A 24,875-nucleotide genomic window follows, 5' to 3' on the forward strand; every position below is an offset into this window, starting at 1 on the left:
CCTCGTGGTGAGCACTTCTTATGGAAGACCACCAAGTCTGGAACAAGGTTGTCAATGTACTCCTTCAGAGTTGAATCCTTCCGTCGATCCGCATGCCAAGCTTCTCATACGATATTTAGTTGCTTTTCACATCAAAAGTATTACTACTTTTGATGTGTTCATACTAATTTTTGGCATGCGGATCAACGGAAGTATTACTACTAATTTTTGTTTAATGTATGAACACATCAAAAGTAGTAATATTTAGCAACTAACCTAGAGTTATCAGAAAGCAACGAAACTTGATGGTAGGATGCAATGGGTCCCCGAAGTCCACCGACAAAATCTTGGCCAAAAATGATGCCTGCAACAGCTGCCCTTCCGAAGTCTAGTGTCTAGGGCCGCTTTCTAGCCCTACCGTCAAGTTTCATCACATAAAAATATATGATAGTTAGAAATATCACCTTCTCCAGATCATCTTGTATATTCATTTCCTCGTGTGTCAGTGAGGCACCTATTTGGGCAGAGAGATCTACAAACTCCTTGGTAGGAAGGTGGGATCTTAGTCTGAATAGATCATGCTATAGTGCTTCAAATTCAGCATCCGGCACAATATAATCTTTTTCAACTGAGGTAATATACTCATATGCTGCTATGATGGCATTCACTGTATCTAAGCTTGTACCATCATAACTTCCAATCTCTGCCATGGTTGGATGAACATCCATGTAATCATAGTCGATGAGGTTTTCCATCAAATCCCTCACTAGGATGGAAAACAACTCTTCTTCCTTCATTTCCAAGTATTGCAGCACATCTAATAGAAGCAAGTATTGTACACCATCTACTTCAATGGGCGTCAAGGAGGCAAGGTTGGGTTTGTCAACTTGTGGCTGTTCTAAAGAAGATGGCACCATGAGAGCCAACCCTTGCTCTACCACCACCCGATGTTCCTCTTTAGCATTTATGAGCTCTTCAATCGGTTCTTCTCCCGTGTATGAGATAGCAACAACCTGTGGAGTTGTATCTTCATTGCTCTCCTCCTCTAGGGGTGTATCTAATGCAAGGAGGTAAATTGCCAATGTGCAATCACACTCCACAAGATCCAAAGGTGTTGTACCTAGTGCACTACCCATGGAAACAATGCATACTCTGTGTGAAGGATCCACATGAGCCAGACACCTATTCACCGCTTTTTGGTGATTCTTCCCTACCTAAAATACCATGAGCTGTTCCAAAGGCACCCAAGTCATGTTGGATCCCTCGATGGAGTATGTGCAGGTAGCAATGGTGCTCACAAAGTCTTCCAAAACCTGAAGGGGGGATCTTAGAGAAAACCTAAAATATCTCGTCACCTTGGCCGGCAAAGATAGTCTCGTGGATCCACTCATCAAAGTGTGTGCGTGCATCCATTGTAGCATGTAAGAGGGATGTGGTGGATATAAAGAGATGAAGAGAGAAAGTGTGAAATGAAACAATGAAACAAGAACTAAACTAGTTCTACCTTAAAAACCTTAAGTTTTAAACCATTAAGGGCTCTTCACATACGATATTTAGTTATGGCTTTACTTATGTCTTTGTAAAGTTTACATGCATATGTAAATGTGTTGATGTGGAAAGTGTATAACAAGTGTATGATTCTGCATAAATACCATAATTTTTAAATTTTGCAATTTTGCAAGCGACAATATTCTATTGGCCAAAAAAATCCAAAAATTTATAGGTGTTGGATATTACAACTTGTGGTGTTGGGATTTTTAGGGAGACTCTACAATTTCTAAAATATGTGGAGCCACACACTTTCCACCAGTAACAGTATCTTCAGCTCGGCTTTGAATTTTCCTACCATCTAGTTTAAAATAGAAGCTAACAGGTGGATTCTACATTAACACTGTAATTTCCTGGCACATTATACTCAAGGGCCAATCATCCTCCATTTGCAACAATTGGGGTCAAGGCCCTCACAAATGACACTAGCATCCACAGTTGCACTTTCACGCATGTCTTGATCAAGGTACAACGATTTACCCTTGAGCATCCTCCATCTATAATACTTGAACACTAGGCATAAAGTCTGTCATGTGACAAAGTACCTATAATTGAAAAGGAAAGTAAGCCGATTTATCCCAAAGTAAGATAATAGTCAACTAAGAGAGAAAAATTTTGCTTGAAAGCCATGTCCCTTGTTGTGACTCGACACTCCACTGTGTCAGGACTGTGAGTCATTTTTTATGTCCAAGTTTTGCCTAGTATCCTTGTTATATAATCCTCTAATGCACTTTTTATGATGTGTGTGCTTTTGGTACATCTCAAACCCTTACATTCCTTGAACATGTGTGCAAAAATTGCAATCGGTATGAACCAGCTCAGATGTACATTCTTTGAGCCGGTGCTTGACTTCATAGAATTCAATATGTCTGCTAAAATTTTTATGCTACACATGTGCAAAATGTTGCTACTACACAATGGCCATTCTATGCTATTGAGATTTGATATGTGCATAGACTCAAGGGTTCCATATTCTCAACCCCCCTTGGACATATGTACTTGGAGTAATAGAAACAAACAAGGTCCTCTATGAGCTGCTTAGCTGTACGCCCCTCAAAGAGCAATCTACCAATTTTGAGGTGGTAACACTTAAAAGAACCTGTGAAACTCTCAACATTTTGCCACTTACAGCAATCTGAAGGGTATACTTCTGTAAATATGAGACAAGTAGTTAAATAAATATCATGAAATTTCTCATTCTCAATGAGTTGCAAATACTTACTATTTGCAATGTTTCATTGAAAGGGCATAGTGGGCACAATATGTATTTGTTTTCGTATGAATACATGTTGTACAAACTCCTCTGTTACAAGGTGAGAATCAACATTCCTTTGTCTGAGAGCTAAAATTTTACACTTCCAGTGCTTTGATACATCTGCAATTGTAGATGCTTTCACCCTGAAAGCTCCCTTCATACTTGGATGCATATGTACCCAAGACAAGCAATGATATGTATCAATGATCCATTTCCCTTCTTCATCTTTTCTATTAAGTACTTCTATCAAGAGACTGCATGAATAGAAGCAATACAAAATAGGGTCAATTTACCTATAAGCTGATCTAATGAAGATAAGATTGAATCATTGCTTATCAAAACCCATTGCAAATGATGGACATAAGAAAACATCAATCCCATCAAACATAAAAGTCACTAATTAAATGAATAAATTTTGGCACCACAACATATGGCAAATTTACCTGTAAAATGAGCTACAGAATCTATGCTCTACCTTGTGTTAAGTGCTGCAACAACAATTGATCCTTAAGTTAGAACTAGTATCAAACCCTATTGTAAAGATAGTAGAAAAGGGATAATGCAGAGAGGAAGAAAGAGAGTGTGTCTGAGATTGTGGGAGAGACAAAAAAATGAGCACCTATCCAATCTTGCCCAAATTGATCTCTGCAAAAGACAATAGCAAGAGTTAGGATTTACATAAAGGTATACTGAAAAAATAGTAGAAAAGAGGAAACATAGAGAGAGAAAGAGAGACGGAGAGAGAGATGAGCACTTATGTAATGTCACCCAAAATTATCTCTGCAATAAAACAACAAGGGTTGGAACTAACATCATGTTGTATTGAAAAGATAGCAGCAAAAAAAAAAACCAAACACAGAGAGAGAGAGAGAGAGAGAGAGAGAGAGAGAGAGATTAACACCTTTGTCTCTTCTTGCTCCAAATAAACTCTGCAAGAAAACAACAATTAGAACCAACATCAAATTCTATTGAAAACACAACATAAAAGAGAAATAATACATAGAGAGAGGAGAGGAAAGAAGAGAGAGAGAGAGAGAGAGAGAGAGAGAGAGAGATGAGCACCTCTACCTCTTGCCCAAAACAACCTCCGCAATAAAACAACAATAACAGTAAGAAACAATATCAAACCCTATAATTGAAAAAATAGCAAACAAGAGAAAATGCAAAGAGAGATGGGCACATGTGTTTTGCCCAAAATCTAGAGCTGCATGGAGAAGAAAGTGCAGAGGTAAGTATAACGCTCAAAACCCTAATTACTCTCAGTAGGGAGCTTCAATGGAGACGAAAATTCACGAGTATAGAGAAGAGAGGGAAATGGTATGTTGCTCAACTTTTGGGTCAAACTAATTTTGTGAGAGGAAAAAAATTGAAATTGAAAATTCTCCAAAAAAGGGGGGGAAATACGAGGTGAGAGAAACTCAAATTTTGTGTACTATTCATTCTCCCTTTTTTCTTAATCCCCCACTATCCCTTTTTTTAAATAGGAAATCCAAGATTTGAAGAGAGAATATTCACTCTCCATGGATGTCAAAATCTAGCCTTCCTAATGGACAATCCAAAAGGCCCACATCTTAAACTATATTATTTTTAAGGGCCCATTTGTGAGTTTATTTTTTTCCTAATGCTAGAAGAGATAATAAAAACAAACAAAGAGGCCCTTACAAAATAAATAGCTAGAAATTCACTTCTACTAAGAAATCAATCGCCATACATTGGAGAAATCATACAATTTAAAGAAAACATAGAAAATCCTTTCTAAGATAGTCCTCAATACAAAGAACAATAATGAAGTGAAAGAAAATACCATAGTCAAAATGACTACAAATCTCACTATAACAAAGTAAAAAACAACCAAAAGAACTAGAGAAAGCAATAAGTGAAAGTATACAAAAACAACATTTGACTCCTTCAAACATGATATACCTATTTACTTTTTTGAGCTTTGTACTCATTTATGTTTTCAAAAATAATTATGAATGTATTTTTAATTGAAATAGTGCCATCATTTTTAGAAAATTTAAATGCATTAAAAAATTTAGTAAATGTAGAAATTACTTTTTTAAAAGTACCTTAAAATATTAACATATAAGCTAAACTAGATTTCTCAAAAATAGACCAAGTAAGTAATATGGAATTAAAATTGGTATCTCCTCATATTCAATTTGCACAATTTTGTAAATTAACATAGAATGGAAATTGTGCTTACGAGAGGAACTGTTATAAATGTTATGACTAACATCACACCTACTTAGATTATAGTATCATGATTTATCAATGATATTGGATTATTTTTGCTTAATTTAAAGTGGAAAATGAAACATGATCATTATTTTAATAAGGGTTACTAAGGCCACTACTAGTTATGAAAGCGTTTAACAAAATTGGAAAATGTATTTGCAAAAAATCCAATAATCGATATGCATGAGCTTAGATTTAAATGTTGAACAATGTTTTGAAAGCGTTGTCGTGCTGCTGCACATCCGAGTCGTATACACCTCCATTTCTTTTGTTGTGCATTTGTGTTATTTTCTGCATATGATTCATTGTTTGTGTGATGCATTTCGATAATCCGCATCCAATGTATATATTCCCTTAGTGCATGTGTATGATTTTGTTTGGATGCATGATGTGTGTGTGTTAGAAAAATATGAAAAACTGATGCCAAAGGACATTATCAAGCTGATAATTTTAATGATGAACTCCAAGAAAAGTGTAGGATACCGTGGAATCAAAGGAAGCTTTATAGAAGCTGACATTTAAGCTATGAAGACAAAGGTGTAAATTCAGGAATATCATGTGCAATGGGAAAAGCTCAAGGAGTGCTGGACGGGTTTCCTTGTCGAGATGTAGTCTCTTGGAATGCACTTATTGCTGGGTATGCACAGCATGGACCAGGTGAAGAAGCGCTAAAGTTGTTTGATAAGATGCAATCTGAGGGTCACTCTCCCAATGCAGTCTCATTTATCTGCGCCTTGAAAGCATGTGCTGACATAGGAGCACTTGCCAAGAGTCAACAAGTTCATGATGAAATTGTCAGACTAGGTTGGTTGCAAAGTGATATTCTGCTTGGGACTGTTGTGGTGGATATGTATGCCAAGTGTGGTGCATTTGGCAAAGCACAGGGAGTGTTGGATGAGCTTCTTGTCCGGAATGCAATAACTTGGAATGCCCTTATCACAGGTTATGCTTTACATGGGCAGATTGGAAATGTGTTGGACTGTTTTGAGTAGATGCAAGAAGAGGGTGTGTCCCCAGACCCAAGTTCTTTTGTCTGCATGCTGAATGCGTACAATCACTCATGCCTACTATTTGAGGGGGAAGGGAATGTAAAAACAGCACTTGTCGAAAGAGAAAAAGAAGATGCGCTAATATTAGAGGGAAGAAGCTTTTCCTGGGGGCCGTCACTTTATATGATAATGGGACTAAAAGTTTGGCAGACTTGGCTTGTGGAGAAAACGGGGGGAAAGTGTCCAGAAAAGTGGAGTCTGCTGCTTTATTTTAAAAAAAGAGTTTTTTTTCGTGGAATGGCGACCTGAAGACGGCTATTCCGGTTCCTCTGTGTGGGAGGCAGACATGGCGGGGATCCCTTGGCTTTCTTCACTGTCTCAGAGAGGGACAAGGTGATAGAATAGCAAAAGATATTCTCGGATTTGTCCAAGAATATCAAACTGTTGCAGTAAAAACCGATTCAAGAAGCTAAAAACCCGGAAAAGCAAAAAAGGCAGTCCAGTAATGTCCGCACCCTGCTATGGTTTCCATCGGGGGGAGAATTCGCATAGCTCTGACGGTCTCTCTCAGATTTTTCAAGCCATTCCTTGGCCCTGTCCAGCTTGAAAAAGAAAATTCGTGCAACAGAATGCCTTCACGAAGCACTCATAAGCGACTATCTTTGTCCATGCCTGGAACCATTGCGAAATAGGGGAGCTGCTGAAGGAAGCAAAAGACCTCAAGATTGGATCTGAGTGAGGCGACTGGTCATCACATTATCAATAATAATGAACTCGTCAAAGGGCGTGCTTGCTAGAACAGTTGATAGATTTAAAGAGTACAGCACCGAACTGCGATACTCAGGTTGATCTGTCTTCTCTTCGTCCTTGGAAATACTAGTCGCGATCCTGCAGCGTCTGAGGTGCCCATCGTCATGTCCTCCATAAATTCCCACAGGGATTAACGCAGTGGATGATCTGTTCTGTTTGATGGGCTTGAAGTAGGTGTTAACTGAGCTTCATCATCGTATGCATCACTTGAAATGACGAAACAGGACACCAACCTTTGCGTTGCTGCGGCTTATCATGTAGGTCTGTTTGATGACACCAACCTTTGTGCGATTCATGCTAAGAGGAATACCTTCAGGGAACTTCATAAGCATTAGAAGAGAACAGAGCTCTCGAACTGTAAGCTTCCTTTTCAGAGAGAACGATAAAACGTCACTGTTTGAGGATTGATTACCAGGAAGGGTAATTATCATTTCTGTGATTGACAATCATGTCAAAGGCGCAGCAGGATAGGCTTTGCAAAATACGGACTTACTTATGGGTTACCCAGAAGATACTGGACTTCTATAACAACTAATGTTTCCTTAAAGATGTTGGTTCGTTTACATTCAATAAAAACTGTGATGATGTTGCTGAAAACCAGTTTATATACCACTAGTGGAAGCATAACTGATGTCCTTGGCGTGATATCAAAGACCTGCTGAAAAGTGTATGGAACAATCAAGGTTGTATAATATAGTTATGGTCAACCATCTGGATTTGTCTGATTTGAGAATGCTAAAACTGTGTACTTTTCATTGGAGATGAAGACTGCACTGTATGGGATACAAGTCCAACTGAGCTTATTCTGAAAATATCTGGTGATCATTCCAATCGAATCAGAGGGCTGAGTGTATTGGAATCAAGTCATACAGTAGAAGTGTTTCCATTCTCTGCTGTTCACTGATATTGTCTTTTCCTGTGGCAATTTCTTGCTGAATTAGATCGAGAAAAAGTTCAGAATTGTTGCCTAGCAGAACTCTTCCAGCAGAACTCTTCAAGTCTCCTCAAGCCTATGTATCAAAGACATAACTGTCTTCAAAAACCTGAATGTAAACAGTTTATGAGAAACTTCAGATTATTCTGAATATGAACTTCTTGTAACTCATTTGACAAGGAATATAGTGAACTTTGGCATCAAATATTTGAGTTTTTCTTGTTAGCCTCATTTCTTGCTGTATCTTGAACCCCGTGTTCTGCAGCCCTTGCGTGAACTCTACGACATTTCTGGTGAACCCGACGTGAAAGTGCTGCGTCACTTTTCAGCAAGATGGGAGACTCGCAAGAAGAGATGACAGATGATAATGTCATGAAGAACCTGTTTCAGTCATTTACCATGTATATGCAGCAGCAAGCTCACGCAAAACATGACAGTGATGCTATGGATGCCTTGAAAGCTGTCCAACAGGAGATGAAGCAGTTTAATGGCCAGCAAGTGTCAACTTACCTGCATTTGTATGAAGAAAATATGAAGTTTTTTGGGGTTTCTCAAGATGTTTGGAGCACTACTTCTTGCGGATCGTGGTGCGTGCTCTTGAAGGCCGAATTGCAGAAATTCAAGAAACACATGCAGGTTTGGCTGAATTTAAGAAGGCATTAAAAGATGAATATTTCCTGGAGGATACAGGTCTTATGAATCGCAGGAATTTTTTAGCATGGGTTTCTATGCCTAATAAGGGACTTTCTGTTACCGCTCTTCTGCGAGAGTTTGAGAGCCACTATGATCAGTTGGATGGGACTGAACAGCAAGCTTTGGAGATGCAGAAAGTGGAGTTATTTTTACAAGCTGCAGATGCTGATTTACAGGAAAAGTTGGATGATCTTTTGGAAGATCAAGCTACTGATTCAGGTTTAAAGACCGAGTGGAGACATGTCATTGATGCTGTGAATGCTCTTGTTAAGAAGCAGCGCAGGAGAGTAAGATTGCATCGTAATACAGGATCAGTTCCTGAAAAATCCTTGGAGACTTCTACTTCTACCCCTGCTGCAACTTCTTTGCCTAAGCCTACTCCTCCTGCTGTGAATCCACCAATTCCTGCTGCTCCAGTGCCCTTATCTGTAGATGATGTTATTAAAGGCTTGGCAGATTTGACGATTGAAGCAGTCAAAGCTGAAGTTGGTAAGTTAAAGGAGCAACTTATGTCAGTACTTGCTGTAGCACCTGCTCCAGCGACTGCTTTTCCAGTTGGTCAAAGAAAAGGGAGACGATGTATTTGGTGCGATAGTACAGAGCACCAACACTGCAGAGATTGTGATGCTTTTCAGGAAGCACGTAAGAAGAATGTAGTGTTCTGGGGACAAGATGGGAAGATATGGCTGACAGAGACTGGCGCTCCTCTTGACACAAACTTCGGTAAGGGAGGCATGAAGAAGCTTGTTGATGATATGGCTGCGCGATCAGCTTATGTGAGTGTTAGAGGAGATGCTTCAGCTTTTGGAGTCCAGCTTGAGCAGAAATCTGATGGAGACTCTGCTTTATGGTCCTCTGCCTTGGAGATAGCGAGAAGAGGGAAAGTTCAAGCATCTACTATGACTTGTGTGGGCTCCAGCATCCGAGGAGAAACAGGATGGGATTCTCCTGTTGACGGGTATTCTATTTTTGCTTATATGGCTAAAACGCAGGGTTTAGATGCCATGGTTGAGGAAAAGAGAAGAAGAGATGAGGAGGGTCCTAGCTCCTCCAAAAAGACTAGAGGGGGTGACTTTGTTTCACCACCTATTACAGCTCTACCTATGTCAAATTCTCCAGCTCAAGCAGGTTCTGATCAACCAATGGGAGACAAGCAGAAAGAAAAGAGGCAACCAAGAAAAGAGCCAGGATTCAAGCTCTTGTCAGACCTTGATATGCAGACGGATATGAGTAAGATTTTTCACGAAAGAATTTTGAATAGTGAAGTTACTTTTACTGTTGGAGAAGCTCTTGGGATTGCTAGAAGAGAAATACAGGATCAGATGCAGGATCTTTTGCGGAGGAAATGACATGCAATGGAAGGACCTGCTTTACAGGGATTGTGGCATGGAGCTCTTGGGGAAGAGCATGATGATGCAGTGATGGTTGAGAATGCTTCTGTTAATCCGCAATTGGAGAAAATAGTTCAGCCTATGCAGTATGAAGATGATGATACCCCTATTCTCATTCCTCGCAGCCATTTTTCACGAAGTCATTGGGCTAGAGCAACCACTAAGACAGTGGTAAGGATTGGAGAGAAACAAATTCCATTGGTTGCTTTAGTCGACCATGGTTCTGAGATTAATCTTATTGCTCGAGGCGTTTATGAGAGTGGCAAGTGGCCTATGGATGCAGAGCATGGCTAGCGCATGAGAGCCGCCAATAATACTTCTGGTGATATGTATGCTGCTTGTCCGAGTATCAGAATTTCTATTGGTAATGTTGAAGAGGATTATCATTGCTTTGTTCAGGATTCATGCTCTTATCCGATTATTCTTGGAAAGCCTTTCATTACAGAAGCAAGAATGGAAACGAAAGTGATGGATGACGGGTCAGCTTATGCGCGGATACGTAGTAAAGATGGTATGCGAGCTGTTCAGTTTATGACTGTTGGGGTAAATCATCCGAGAAACAGGGACTCCTTGCATGAGGCACCACTACCTATGAAGGAGTTGGATTTTCATTAGGTACCGCTGTCTTGCGAGACGCCAGTGGTACGGAGCGGAGAAAAGAGGAGATCTCGCCTCCTGGCAGTCAGTCTTTCTCCAATAATTTTGTTGGTTTTTCTTCAGATAGTTCAGTGAGTTATCAGAAAATTTCAGATTTGCCTAGAGTTGCCAGGCAGTACATTGGTCATAAGGAGAAAGAGTTGAAGAATGCAGGTATTTTGCAAGCAGAAGAGCATGTAGATGGATTGTATGAAGGGATGTCTTATGCAGATACATTGTTTGAGATGGGAGCAATGCTGAAAACTGATGTATGTAAGGGTTCAAAGATCATACCTGTGCAAACCTTGGATATGTTTCAGGAAATTTCTGGTTTTATGCTGCAAACAGAGTTAGAGGCTGAGAAAACTCAGCAAACTGAATTTATGGCTGATCTTGATCAGCTAACAGAGCTGCAGAAGGCTGAATTCATTCAGCCAACAGAGTTGAATGCAGAAAAATTTCTGCATACAGAGTTTCAGGATGCACCTATGCAGTCCATAGAGCCAAGGGCTGAATCCATTCAGTCAACAGAGTTGAATGCAGAAAAATTTCTGCATACAGAGTTTCAGGCTGCACCCATGCAGTCCATAGAGCGAAAGGCTGAAAATTTTCAGCCAACAGAGCTGAAAGTTGCTGAAAATTTGCAAAAATTGCAGCAAAGAAAAGAGTGCTTGAATGATGCCAAGGTTGACACAAAATATAAAACAGTTGATAAGAAGGTTAAGCCGGTTGCAGGCCCGCTTCCTTCTGATAGTGATGAACAGATTGAAAAAGCTATGAAGCAGCCTATGTTGAGAGACCCTGCAAATATTGGACATAAGTTTACAGCTAAAACTCTTGCAGAATTGAAGATTGGAAATTATGATTTTTTGCTTCCAGTGGAAAAAGAATGTTTTAGAGAGATGCTTGGGCGTCATGGTAAGGCATTTGCTTTCTTTCCACATGAAATTGGCTGCATTAGTCCCGAATTGGTTGCACCCATGGTCATCTTCACTGTTCCTCATGTACCATGGAATATACGTCCTATACCTGTGCCTAAAGCACACTTGCCAAAGCTGATAGAGTTGCTGAATGAGAAGATTAAAATGGGGATTTTGGAACCCTCTTCTGCACCCTATTCTAACAGGTGGTTTACTGTACCAAAGAAGAATGGTACTTTGAGATTTATTCAGGATATGCAGCCCGTGAACAAAGTGACAATCAGGAATGTGGGAACAGGTCCAGTTGTGGATGAATTTGCTGAGGCTTTTGCAGGACGAGCTATCTATTCTCTAGGTGACTTGTATTCAGGTTATGATCAGTTTCAGCTTGCCTTGGAAAGCAGGGATATTACTACTATGCGGACACCTATTGGTCTTGTGAGGATGTGTACCTTGCCTCAAGGTGCCACAAACTCAGTTACTCATATGATGAATGCTATGCATAGAGTTCTACGAGACTATATTCCGCAGTATACCATGTCTTTTCTAGATGATGTGCCTATTAAGGGTTGTGCAGAAGAAGAAAAGAATGAAAGTCTTGATTTGTGTGGATGTAGACAGTTTGTGGCTGACCACTTAATTGCTTGTGAGCAAATATTGACACGATTAGAGGAGGTAAATTTGACACTTTCAGGGCTGAAATTTGTCTTTGGTATTAATGAAGTCATCATAGTTGGGCATATGGTTGGATATTATGGCAGGAAGCCTTCTCCTGCAAAGGTCGATGCCATAAACAGGATTGCAGAGTATTGCTCGACTACTTCAGAGGTGCGGAGATTTGTGGGAGCTTGTGTATTTTACATGATTTGGATTCCTCATTTTGCTCATATAGCAGATGTTCTCTATCAGCTGCTTCGAAAGGGGCAGAAATTTCATTGGGATGAGAAGCATTCGAAAGCCATGTGTAAGCTCAAGAAGCTGTTGCAATCAGCTCCTACTCTACGCAAGGCGGATTATCAGTGTGGACGGCCGATCATGTTGACAGTTGATACTAGCCCTATTGGCATAGGTTGGGCAGTGGGACAGGATGATGCTGATGGAAATAGGTATGCAATCCACTTTGGAGCTAAAGTTCTTAATGAGTGACAGAGGAGATATCCGCAGATCAAAAGAGAGTTGTGGGGAGTAGTCACTGCACTGAAGTGTGACAAAGGATATTTTATTGGAGCTTCAGTTGTTGTGGAAACAGATTGTTTGCCTTTGCTTGGCATGATTACTAGTTGCTCGACTCCAGATATAACGATGCTTCGGTGGATTGCCTATATCAAATCATTGAATCCAGAATTTCGACACACAGCAGGGAAAGATAATCCAGTTGCTGACATGCTATCTAGAGCGAGATATGAGGATGAGGAGTCAATGCTTGCAAAAGATGATGAGACAGAGTTTGCTGCTTCTGTCCTTGTTCATGATTGTCATGTATCTACTGTTGAAGCCTTTATTGAAGAACTTTATGTTGACGAGTGGCTGCAAATTGGACAGTATCTAAGTTCATTGACTCGAAGAGCTGATTGGACAGATGATGAATTCAAGAAAATCAGAAGGAAGGCTTATGGGTATTTCTTGAAAGATGGTTTTATTTGGAAGCATCCAAAGAAGAGAGGAGGCTTGCCCTTGAGAGTAGTTTGTGATGTAGCGATGCAGATACAGATTATGCGAGAGTTTCATGAGAGCTCATGGGTTGGACATAGAGGTGTGTGGGCTACCTATGAGAAAATCAAAGAAAGATACTGGTGGAAAGGGATGTATAAAGATGTTTCTCATTTTGTGGAGACTTGCAGGGACTGCCAACTTTACTCTTTAGTGCGACATCGTGATGAGTTGCATCTGACTTATCCACTATGTATGCATTATAAGTGGGTGGTAGACTTGGTTACTTTGCCAGTGGGACTTTGGCAGATGAGATATCTTGTCTTGGCTAGGGAGGATCTTACAAATTATGTTGAAGGCAGATCTTTGCGGACGAAGACCACCACTACAGTATGCAAATTCTTGTTGGAAGAAATATTTTGCAGGTATGGATGTATAGGCAAGATTATAGCTGATGGTGGAGAGCTAGATGCAGATGAAGCTAGAGAATTTTTCTCACGGCTTGGGATTAAATTAGCTCTTACTACTGCCTATAATCCAGAGGAAAATGGCAAGAGTGAAAGAGGACATCCGCCAATAGTTAAAGCATTGGCAAAAGCTTGTAGAGGTCGGATTGGGGATTGGCCGAGATTACTACCTTTTGCGTTGTGGGCTGATCGCTCTACACATAGTGTGACTACTGGATACATGCCTGCAGAGTTGATGAATGGGCAAAAACCTGTCATGCCTACAGAAATTTGTGCTCTCACTTGGAGTGTTCTTCCGTGGCATGAGAATTTATCAAGGGAAGAGCTTCTAGCTCTTCGGATTCGTCAACTAGAGAGAAGGACAGAAGATGTGCAGCTAGCAGTTAATCGTTTGAAGGCAGCCCGTCTCAGAAATAAGGACAGGTTTGATTTAAGGCATCGCTTGAGGCCTAGAGCCATAAAAGAAGGAGATTGGGTTCTAGTCTACAACAGTAGTCTAGAAAATCAGCATAGTAGCATGAGAAAAATGGTTCAAAGATGGTTTGGACCGTATGAAGTGAAACAGGTTTTTGACAATGGTACCTATGAGTTGGTTGAATTAGATGGAACAGTATTGAGGGTGCCCATTGCTGGAAAACGAGTCAAGATTTTCAAGAGAAGAGAAGATGATGAATATGCACTTGAAGCATTGACAGAAGAAGAGCAGGTAGAAGAAAGACAAGCAGAAAAAGCAGAGAACATAGATGATAAAGCTGATGGAGAAACAAGTCTACTAGAAATAGAAGATGGACTCGACCTGTTTGTGGACTTGAATGATCCTGGATAGTTGTCACATCCGGAGGATGCGCAGGTTTAGAGGGGGTGGATGTCGTGCTGCTGCGCATCCGAGTCGTATACACCTCCATTTCTTTTGTTGTGCATTTGTGTTATTTTCTGCCTGTGATTCATTGTTTGTGTGATGCATTTCGATAATCCTCATCCAATGTATATATTCCCTTAGTGCATGTGTATGATTTTGTTTGGATGCATGATGTGTGTGTGTTAGAAAAATATGAAAAACTGATGCCAAAGGACATTATCAAGCTGATAATTTTAATGATGAACTCCAAGAAAAGTGCAGGATACCGTGGAATCAAAGGAAGCTTCATAGAAGCTGACCTTTAAGCTATGAAGACAAAGCTGTAAATTCAGGAATATCATGTGCAATGGGAAAAGCTCAAGGAGTGCTGGACGGGTTTCCTTGTCGAGATGTAGTCTCTTGGAATGCCCTTATTGCTGGGTATGCACAGCATGGACCAGGTGAAGAAGCGCTAAAGTTATTTGATAAGATGCAATCTGAGGGTCACTCTCCCAATGTAGTCTCATTTATCTGTGCCTTGAAAGCATGTGCTGACATAGGAGCACTTGCCAAGAGTCAACAAGTTCATGATGAAATTGTCAGACTAGGTTGGTTGCAAAGTGATATTCTACTTGGGACTGCTGTGGTGGATATGTATGCCAAGTGTGGTGCATTTGGCAAAGCACAGGGAGTGTTGGATGAGCTTCTTGTCCGGAATGCAATAACTTGGAATGCCCTTATCACAGGTTATGCTTTACATGGGCAGATTGGAAATGTGTTGGACTATTTTGAGCAGATGCAAGAAGAGAGTGTGTCCCCAGACCCAAGTTCTTTTGTCTGCATGCTGAATGCGTACAATCACTCATGCCTACTATTTGAGGGGGAAGGGAATGTAAAAATAGCACTTGTCGAAAGAGAAAAAGAAGATGCGCTAATATTAGAGGGAAGAAGCTTTTCCTGGGGGCTGCCACTTTATATGATAATGGGACTAAAAGTTTGGCGGACTTGGCTTGTGGAGAAAACGGGGGGGAAAGTGTCCAGAAAAGTGGAGTCTGCTGCTTTATTTAAAAAAAGAGTTTTTTTTCGTGGAATGGCGACCTGAAGACGGCTATTCCGGTTCCTCTGTGTGGGAGGCAGACATGGCGGGGATCCCTTGGCTTTCTTCACCGTCTCAGAGAGGGACAAGGTGATAGAATAGCAAAAGATATTCTCGGATTTGTCCAAGAATATCAAACTGTTGCAGTAAAAACCGATTCAAGAAGCTAAAAACTCGGAAAAGCAAAAAAGGCAGTCCAGTAATGTCCGCACCCTGCTATGGTTTCCATCGGGGGGAGAATTCGCATAGCTCTGACGGTCTCTCTCAGATTTTTCAAGCCATTCCTTGGCCCTGTCCAGCTTGAAAAAGAAAATTCGTGCAACAGAATGCCTTCACGAAGCACTCATAAGCGACTATCTTTGTCCATGCCCGGAACCATTGCGAAATAGGGGAGCTGTTGAAGGAAGCAAAAGACCTCAAGATTGGATCAGAGTGAGGCGACTGGTCATCACATTATCAATAATAATGAACTCGTCAAAGGGCGTGCTTGCTGGAACAGTTGATAGATTTAAAGAGTACAGCACCGAACTGCGATACTCAAGTTGATCTGTCTTCTCTTCGTCCTTGGAAATACTGGTCGCGATCCTATAGCGTCTGAGGTGCCCATCATCATGTCCTCCATAAATTCCCACAGGGATTAACGCAGTGGATGATCTGTTCTGTTTGATGGGCTTGAAGTAGGTGTTAACTGAGCTTCATCATCGTATGCATCACTTGAAATGACGAAACAGGACACCAACCTTTGCGCTGCTGCGGCTTATCATGTAGGTCTGTTTGATGACACCAACCTTTGTGCGATTCATGCTAAGAGGAATACCTTCAGGGAACTTTGTAAGCATTAGAAGAGAACAGAGCTCTTGAACTGTAAGCTTCCTTTCCAGAGAGAACGATAAAACGTCACTGTTTGAGGATTGATTACCAGGAAGGGTAATTATCATTTCTGTGATTGACAATCATGTCAAAGGCGCAGCAAGATAGGCTTTGCAAAATACGAACTTACTTATGGGTTACCCGGAAGATACTGGACTTCTATAACAACTAATGTTTCCTTAAGGATGTTGGTTCGTTTACATTCAATAAAAACTGTGATGATGTTGCTGAAAACTAGTTTATATACCACCAGTGGAAGCATAACTGATGTCCTTGGCGTGATATCAAAGACCTGCTGAAAAGTGTATGGAACAATCAAGGTTGTAGAATATAGTTATGGTCAACCATCTGGATTTGTCTGATTTGAGAATGCTGAAACTGTGTACTTTTCATTGGAGATGAAGACTGCACTGTATGGGATACAAGTCCAACTGAGCTTATTCTGAAAATATCTGGTGATCATTCCAATCGAATCAGAGGGCTGAGTGTATTGGAATCAAGTCATACAGCAGAAGTGTTTCCATTCTCTGCTGTCCACTGATATTGTCTTTTCCTGTGGCAATTTCTTGCTGAATTAGATCGAGAAAAAGTTCAGAATTGTTGCCCAGCAGAACTCTTCCAGCAGAACTCTTCAAGTCTCCTCAAGCCTATGTATCAAAGACATAACTGCCTTCAAAAACCTGAATGTAAACAGTTTATGAGAAACTTCAGATTATTCTGAATATGAACTTCTTGTAACTCATTTGACAAGGAATATAGTGAACTTTGGCATCAAATATTTGAGTTTTTCTTGTTAGCCTCATTTCTTGCTGTATCTTGAACCCCGTGTTCTGCAGCCCTTGCGTGAACTCTACGACAGCGTTAATGAAATGGAAACAACAGTGTGCACATTATATACATTTTCAATGGAAGGATACTGACCTTTAGGATGATTTAAATATATATTTTTAAAAATCTCTACTTTTTCTATATTATTTTTTCATTAGGCTCTAAATAACCACAAAATTTCTTAATAAAATAAAGAATGTACTAGAAGAAAGAAACCTCACAAAAGAATATGCATTTGTAGAATGCTTACAAAAACTCAAAATAGTTATTACACTTGAGTACATAAGCACACTGGAACTGATAATCACATTAAAATTTTATTTTTAAAAAGAAAAGTAAGTGTCTCTTGCACAATCGACTTCAACAAAGATCGACATTCAATTTGGGATAATGAATGCTCATGGTGCCACAATGTTTGCAGTTTTCACTCTACATCTAGAGAGAAGCAAACTTCATAGCATTTGGAACAAAGAAAACACCTTGAGAAGCATCTTTATCTTGCACATTCAATAGAGTCATAGGCTGAAGCTCATCATGTGAACCGCAAATGCCATGTAAAGTTTCTTTAACCTACAAAGAAATATCATCACCTATACCATGCGTATATTGCCATACCTTGCTAACTTTTCATCACCCTTCCCATCTTCTTGCAAGTATTTTGGCACTTGTGCATGCACTCCATCATACTTCAAATTGAATAGCATTTTCAACCATCACATTAACATCGTCAATCAAAGCATCCATATCTTATACATCCTCAATCATCAATGCATCATTTGCATTTACAGGTATCCATACCCTAAGTCAATATCTATGTATCTCACACAACACATATGTATCATCAATGTCGTGAATCCATGTATTATCAACAACCTTTGTCAATATAGCATCTACACCCATAGTCAAAGCTTTCAAAGGTAACACATATGTAGCGTTAAACAATACACCATTCAATTCACCTACATCTTTTTTCTTTTGGCAAGAATCTTTTTAGGCTCATAAATGATGAGACCATCTTTATCTATGGGAGGTAAATCCTCTAGAAGAAATTATCTTTTTCTTTGTTGCAAACCCTAATTTACAGTAGAATTTAGGGTTTGATAGCAACCTCACAAAGCATTCCATGGAATTGAAGCCTCAAGACTTGAATTTTCAAGGCTAAGAATTAATTCTCAATAAGATTCGAGTAAGGGACCAATCAACATTCAAATTTGGGGAAATTTTCATTTCTCAAGGAGTTGGTGAAGGCCATCTAATCAAGGAGAAAATCAATTTGAAGACTTGTTGGTCATTATTAACAGCATGGGGCTTTTGGATTGCAAAGAAGATTGAAAGAATCCCATTATATTCGAATTCAATTGCAATTAAAGATAAAGAAATACTGAAAGGAGCACCAATTTTGAGACCAACAAGGGGTCCAATGTCCTAGATTGATTGCTAAATGTTTGTGTTTATCATTTTTTTAATTATTGCTTAATGTAATTAAGCTATAATCAGGTTATTACCACCCCTCCATGGAAGAAAGGTTAGTTTTGTTTAGAGCCTCGTTATCACTCTGATCCATCAAGAATATCAAAGCCCACTTTTTCCCCTTGCTTCTCTTTATGTTTCTCATAGGGTCCATACTTTAAGACCTCATATAACTATTGCAGCAACTTCTGTTTAGGTGCCTCTTCCTCCTCTATCCAAACAAGACCAAGTTAATCTGACTCCCTTTAGTCATACAAAGTGGAGTGTATCCTTTATATCTTCGACTTATGGATATTAGTTACTATCCCAATCCCCCATCGAGTGGAGGATCTTGGCATTGCAACAAGAAACCCTTTGCAACTCTAGAGTGTGATCTTTTCTATTCATGAGTTTACAAGGTTCTATCATTGTGTATGTGCATAGACTTTGGACTGCAATGGAGGTGTGGACAAAGATCTGTTCTCTCTTACCATCAAAAGACCTTTTCCTACTGTATCACCCTAGAGAAGAAACTTCGGATACTTTTTGTTGATGATTTCCCTTCTATTTAGTGTCACGATCAGATACTATTTTCAATGGCATACCATGAAGCTTAAAAATACATTCCATGAACTATTCAGCCACTTGATTTGCTGTAAATTGAGCCTTGGTAGGAATGAAATGAGCTGATTTAGTCAACCGGTCCACCACCACATAAATACTATTCCACCCATGCTTTGTTGTAGGTAATCCCACAATAAAATCCATTGTAATATCAGTCCACTTGCCTTGAGGAATAGGAAGTGGTTGAAGTAAACCACCGGGTAAAAGAGAGGAGTCTTTATTTTATTAACACAGAAGACATTGCATAACATAATCCTTAACATCCCTCCAAATCCCCTTCCAATAGAAACTCTTATGGATACTATCAAATGTTTTGAACAATCCATGGTGTCCCACTAAAGTCAAAGAGTGCATCTCATGCAAGATTCGGTCTTTAAAAGAAGATTGTGGTGTCAAGTAGACTCTACCATGATACCATAAAATACCATTGTGCCATTTGAAAGTGGGATACTCTTTTCCTTTACCTTGCTGAAATTCTTTCATCATCCTTGATACTTGCTCATCAAGCAAATACTCTTCTTGGATGTCATGGATCCAATCCTTATGCACGGTTGAAATAGTAGAGATAGAACATGCCCACATTCTTGATAAGGCATCTGCCACCACATTGTCTTTTCCAGCCATATAAGATATCTTAAAGTCATATCCTTGAAGAGTAGCTAACCATCTTCGTTATGTGGGAGATAAATTTGGTTGTAAAAGGAAGTATTTCAGCACACGATGATCGCTTTTGACCTTGAAATGGCTGCCATAGATGTAATGATGCCACTTTTTGATAGCATGCAATATTGCTAACATCTCTTTCTCATAAACATGTAATTGACACTCCTTTTTATCAATCTTTCAGCTCTCATAAGCTATGACTGTTGAGATATCGAGCTCCACTCGTGATATGCCAGGGTGAACGTTGTGCATTTATGTCACCGACTTGTCAGATGCGGTTGGTACACTGCCCATGAATAATAGCTAGATGACAACTATCCTTATCTACTCTAGTTCGTGGCTTAGTTAGTATGCCACCTTAGTTAGTTGAGTTTGGTTTGAGACCCATATATAGGGTTCTTCTATTTCTTTGTACTAGAGTTCTTTTTGGCTTACACAAACTAAGAAGAGGAAAACTGTTTTCAGCCTCCACCTTTGTGTGTATTCCCCCATTGTGCAAGCAAGAAAGCTACAAGTGAGACTCATTCCTTCTCTCCCACAATCTTGACATGGTATCAGAGCCTTGTTCATGGTAAGGAGCTCAAGAAAGAAAACCAAGTTCGCGGTGTTCTGGTAAGAGGACCAGTGTTGCTTTCATTTTTCTGTTTTGGGAGCAAGTCTCTGCAACAAGTAGCACAGTCGGAAAGTGCAAGAGTGCATTGTCTCAGATTGAGACGCCCTTCGCGGTGTAGCAAGAGGGCAATATATGCTGCGGGCAAGGGCTTTAGCCCTTAGTTGCTCTGTTTTTTTTATTTGAGGCCATTTCGGGGCCTGTTTTGGAGGCGAAAGTTTTATGCACGCACTCAAGAAAAGGCCCTATTTTATGCTGTGCGATCACTGTTCTATAGGTCGGTGAAAAGTTACTATAGAAATTGTATCGTATGCCTGTGCGCAGAGACATTGGGAGTTACAGAATCATCCTTGTTGCCTGTTGATGCAAAATCGTCACTAGGAAGTGACTGTGTGGTCAAATACTACTTTCGTCAGTTTTGCAAATTTGCCCTTGTGAGGCTGAAGCTGTGTTCTTTGCAGTGACAGAATTTTTTGCAGTGTTCTATAATGGCGTCTGATTCTCTTTCACAGATTGTCACTGAAAAGCTTGGCAAGAACAACTTCCAAGCATGGAAGTTCAGAATGATGAATTTTCTTATGGGAAAAGGATATTGGGAATTCGTTGCAGGAAATGAAGAAGAACCAGTTCTTCCTGATGTTCCCAATCAACAGCAAATGCAGGCATTTAAAGCATGGCATGAGAGAGACAGGAAAGTTATGTACTGGCTGTCTATCAGCATTTCAAACTCTATGATTGTGCATATTCAAGATGCAAGTATACCAAAGGAGGCATGGGATACTTTGTCAAAAATGTATAGCACAAATACGCAAGCCAGGAAAATGCAGCTCAAGCAAGAATTGCACAATGTGCAAAGAGAAATTATGAGCATCAATGACTACCACATGAAGGTGAAGAAGATTGCAGATGCACTTGCTTCCATTGGGTCACCAGTGGAAGATGATGATTTAGTTTCTGTGACCTTGAATGGTCTAGGAAAGGATTATGCACAGTTCTGAATATCCATTTCCTTCCGTGAAAGATTTTTTGATTTTGAGGAGTTGATTGCTCTTCTAATTTCTGAGGAGCAGAGAAATGGTGGTGCATCTTCTTCAGGAGGAACTTCAAAAGAAGCTGTCTTCTACTCAAACGCTGGAAGAGGTAGAGGCAGAGGTAGAGGAGGCCGGTCTGGAGGCTGTGGTAGAAATCAGAATATGCAGCAAACTCAAGAAAACCAATCCTATGGAGGAGGACGTGGTAACTCTAGAGGCAAGGGGAGCCAAAGAGGCCGTGGTGGATGGCAAAGAGGCCAAAATGCAAACAGCAATGTTGAACGCTACTACTGTGGTAAAATGGGTCATATGGCTAAAGACTGCTATAAAAAGCAGAATGACATCATGAATGGAAAATTGCAACAAGGGAATTATGCATCTTCTAGTAGACAGGGTGATGACAGAAATGAGCATTTGTTTATGGTGCAGCACATGAATAATTCTGTGACAAGTGCAGAAGAAAGCAACGATGTATGGTATGTTGACTCAGGTGCATCAAACCACATGACAGGTCATGCAGAAAGGATGGAGGATGCAAGGAAAATGGAAAAACCAGGATTTTTGGAGACTGGTGATGATACTGCACACCCTATTGTGCAGATTGGAAAAATTCCTTTATCTATGCAGGATGGGAAAAAGAAATACATGTCCGATGTATTTCATATCCCGAATATCACCAAGAATCTGGTTTCTGTTGGTCAAATGGTTGAGCAGGGCTTGCATGTCAGATTTAATCCTCATGGATGCTTTGTTGAGGATATGAAAAATAAAGATCGCTTGATAGCAAAAGGAAAGAAGAAGGGCAGAATGTTTACATTGGATGCAGACATGCCTGAATTGAGTGCAGCAATGTTTACACATGGGACCGGTGTAGTTGCAGATATTGATATCTAGCATAAACACATTGTTCATGTTAATGTACAGCGACTTAAATCAATGCAGGCCCAAAATATTGTTGCAGGATTGCCTAAATTCAAGGTTGCAGAAATGCATAAGGTATGTGAAGCCTGTCAATTTGGAAAACAGGCAAGGAAACCATTTCCTAGACATGTTCAAGAGAGTAAGAAGCCATTGGAATTAATCCACTCTGATGTGTGGACTACTAAAGCTGCATCTCTTGGAGGCTGTCATTATTTTGTCACTTTTATTGATGACTACAGCAGAAAAGTTTGGGTGTATTTTATGAAAAAGAAAAGTGAAGTTTTTGGGCATTTCAAAACTCTTAAAGCTATGGTTGAAAAAGAAACAGGCCTGCAAATAAAATGCCTAAGGTCAGATGGAGGGGGAGAGTACCTCTCAAATGAGTTTGCAAGGTTCTTGCAGGAGCATGGCATAAAGCAGCAATATTCATGTAGTCATACCCCACAACAAAATGGAATTACAGAAAGGAAAAATAAGCATATTGGAGAGGTATCTCGTGCCATGCTCAACAAAAAAGACTTGCCAGATTTTTATTGGGCTGAGGCAGTTGCTACAGCAGTCTACATAATGAACAGGACTCCCACTGCAGCAATACATTGCATGACTCTAGAGGAGAGGTATACTAGTAGGAAACCAGATATTTCTCATTTGAAAATTTTTGGTTGCATTGCCTATGTTCATGTGCCAGATGAGTTGAGATCCAAGTTGGATCCAAAAGCTGAGAAGTGCATCTTTATTGGTTACTCTCTCCAGCAAAAAGGGTATAGATACTATAACCCTTCTACTGGTAAGTTTACAGTGAGCAGAGATGTTGTTTTTGATGAGATAAGTAGCTGGTATAAAACAGTAAATGTGATTGATAATGTAGATGCACAAAATGGTAATGCTGCACAGAATTCACAGCAGCAGTCACAAGATATTAGTGGACCAGGAGCGTCCTCTAGCAATGGTTCACATTCTTCACCATGGACAGGCAGATTGAGATCAGGAGAATCTTCTCAAAGCAATGAAGATAGTGGTATGCACGTATCACGAAAAGGAAAAGAGAAGGTAGATCAGCCCATGTTTGATGTGAATGTAGGTCACTCTTATGTGGATGGTGAATCCAGTGGCTCTAAGCAGAGCATTGATGATGAGTTGGGTATTCCTTCTATTGTTACACCTGGAGTAAGGAAGACCAGGGATGTTTTGAGAGCATCTGGAAGTGAGCCTACTTTGCGCAGGTCTACCAGAGCTAGGTATCATGTGGATATGCTGAAATATGATGGATTTACAGCCATTCACTATGCCTATATGGTCAAAGTGATACAGGAACTAGAACCCACTTCTTTTGAGCAAGCCATGGGAAAAGAAAAATGGGAGAAAGCCATGGATGAAGAAATAGATGCCTTGGAAGAAAATGCTACATGGGAATTGGTACCTTTGCCTAAAGATAAGAATGCAATTGGTTGTAAGTGGGTTTATAAGGTGAAACACAATGCAGATGGTTCTGTGAATAGATACAAGGCAAGATTAGTAGGCAAGGGGTATGCACAAACATATGGCATTGATTATGAAGAAACATTCAGTCCGGTTGCAAGGATGGAAATCGTAAGAGCAGTCATTGCTATGGCTGCATCAAAGGGATGGTCTTTACATCAGATGGATGTAAAGAATGCCTTCTTGCATGGTGATTTGCAAGAAGAGGTCTATATGGAGCAGCCACCAGGTTATGTGCATGTTGTTCATCCTGAGTTTGTTTGCAGGTTGAAGAAAGCCTTGTATGGCTTGAAGCAAGCACCTAGAGCATGGTATGACAAGATAGGATAGTATCTTGTTACTATTGGCTTTCAGATTTCCAAGGCAGATTTCTCACTTTATGTGAGAAAAATAGAGAAATGTATTATGCTACTTGTTATTTATGTTGATGATTTGATTATGACAGGTGACAGTGATGAAGGTATCCTTCATGTGAAAATGCTATTGAAGTAGAAGTTTGAGATGAAGGATTTGGGAGAGCTGCGTTATTTCTTGGGCATTGAGGTGATTAGATCACCAAGTGGGATATGGCTCTTGCAGAGGCAGTATGGATTGGACATGCTTTCCAAATATGGGATGACAAGCTATAAGCCTATTTCAGTTCCTTTGGAGCAGATTGTGAAGTTGAGCGCAGATGCAGGTGAGCTTCTCGAAGACCCTACTATGTACAGACGCATAGTAGGAAGTTTGATTTATATGACTATTACCAGGCCAGATTTGAGCTATGTTGTTGGACTGGTAAGTCAGTTTATGCAGGCTCCAAGGAAATCACATTTGGATGCGGCTAGTTGCATACTCAGGTATGTGAAGTCTACATTGTAGTATGGACTATTTTATGAGACTGGGGTTCATATACAGTTGTATGGATACACTGATGCTGATTGGGCTGGTAGTATTTCTGATAGATGATCTACCAG

At 40.1% G+C, this 24,875-nt stretch overlaps 2 protein-coding genes across 2 annotated transcripts; both read left to right on the forward strand.

The window, feature by feature from the left end:
• The first annotated feature begins 5,583 nt into the window (after nucleotides 1-5,583).
• LOC148038750 (putative pentatricopeptide repeat-containing protein At3g28640) lies at nucleotides 5,584-6,012 on the forward strand. The gene has a single exon (XM_087675278.1). It carries the CDS (start codon nucleotides 5,584-5,586, stop codon nucleotides 6,010-6,012), a length of 429 nt encoding a protein of 142 aa, XP_087531404.1.
• Nucleotides 6,013-14,715: 8,703 nt separating this feature from the next.
• Nucleotides 14,716-16,855, forward strand: LOC148038751 (pentatricopeptide repeat-containing protein At4g30700-like). The gene is made up of 2 exons (XM_087675279.1): nucleotides 14,716-15,175; nucleotides 16,713-16,855. Exons 1-2 carry the CDS (start codon nucleotides 14,716-14,718, stop codon nucleotides 16,853-16,855), a joined length of 603 nt encoding a protein of 200 aa, XP_087531405.1.
• The last annotated feature ends 8,020 nt before the right edge of the window (nucleotides 16,856-24,875 follow it).

Source organism: Lygodium microphyllum, chromosome 3 (assembly GCF_053477565.2).
Source record: "Lygodium microphyllum isolate KBCC chromosome 3, Lygodium_microphyllum_v1.1.10, whole genome shotgun sequence".
In the NCBI taxonomy this organism is placed as follows: domain Eukaryota; kingdom Viridiplantae; phylum Streptophyta; class Polypodiopsida; order Schizaeales; family Lygodiaceae; genus Lygodium; species Lygodium microphyllum.

What these genes read in the sequence shown, in the direction of transcription:
- LOC148038751 (XM_087675279.1), top strand. Translation starts at nt 14,716, where the DNA reads ATGGGAAAAGCTCAAGGAGTGCTGGACGGGTTTCCTTGTCGAGATGTA. An exon ending in GAGTGTGTCCCCAGACCCAA is followed by an intron (nt 15,176 to 16,712) that starts GTTCTTTTGTCT and finishes TTTTCATTGGAG; the next exon opens with ATGAAGACTGCACTGTATGG.
- LOC148038750 (XM_087675278.1), top strand. Translation starts at nt 5,584, where the DNA reads ATGGGAAAAGCTCAAGGAGTGCTGGACGGGTTTCCTTGTCGAGATGTA.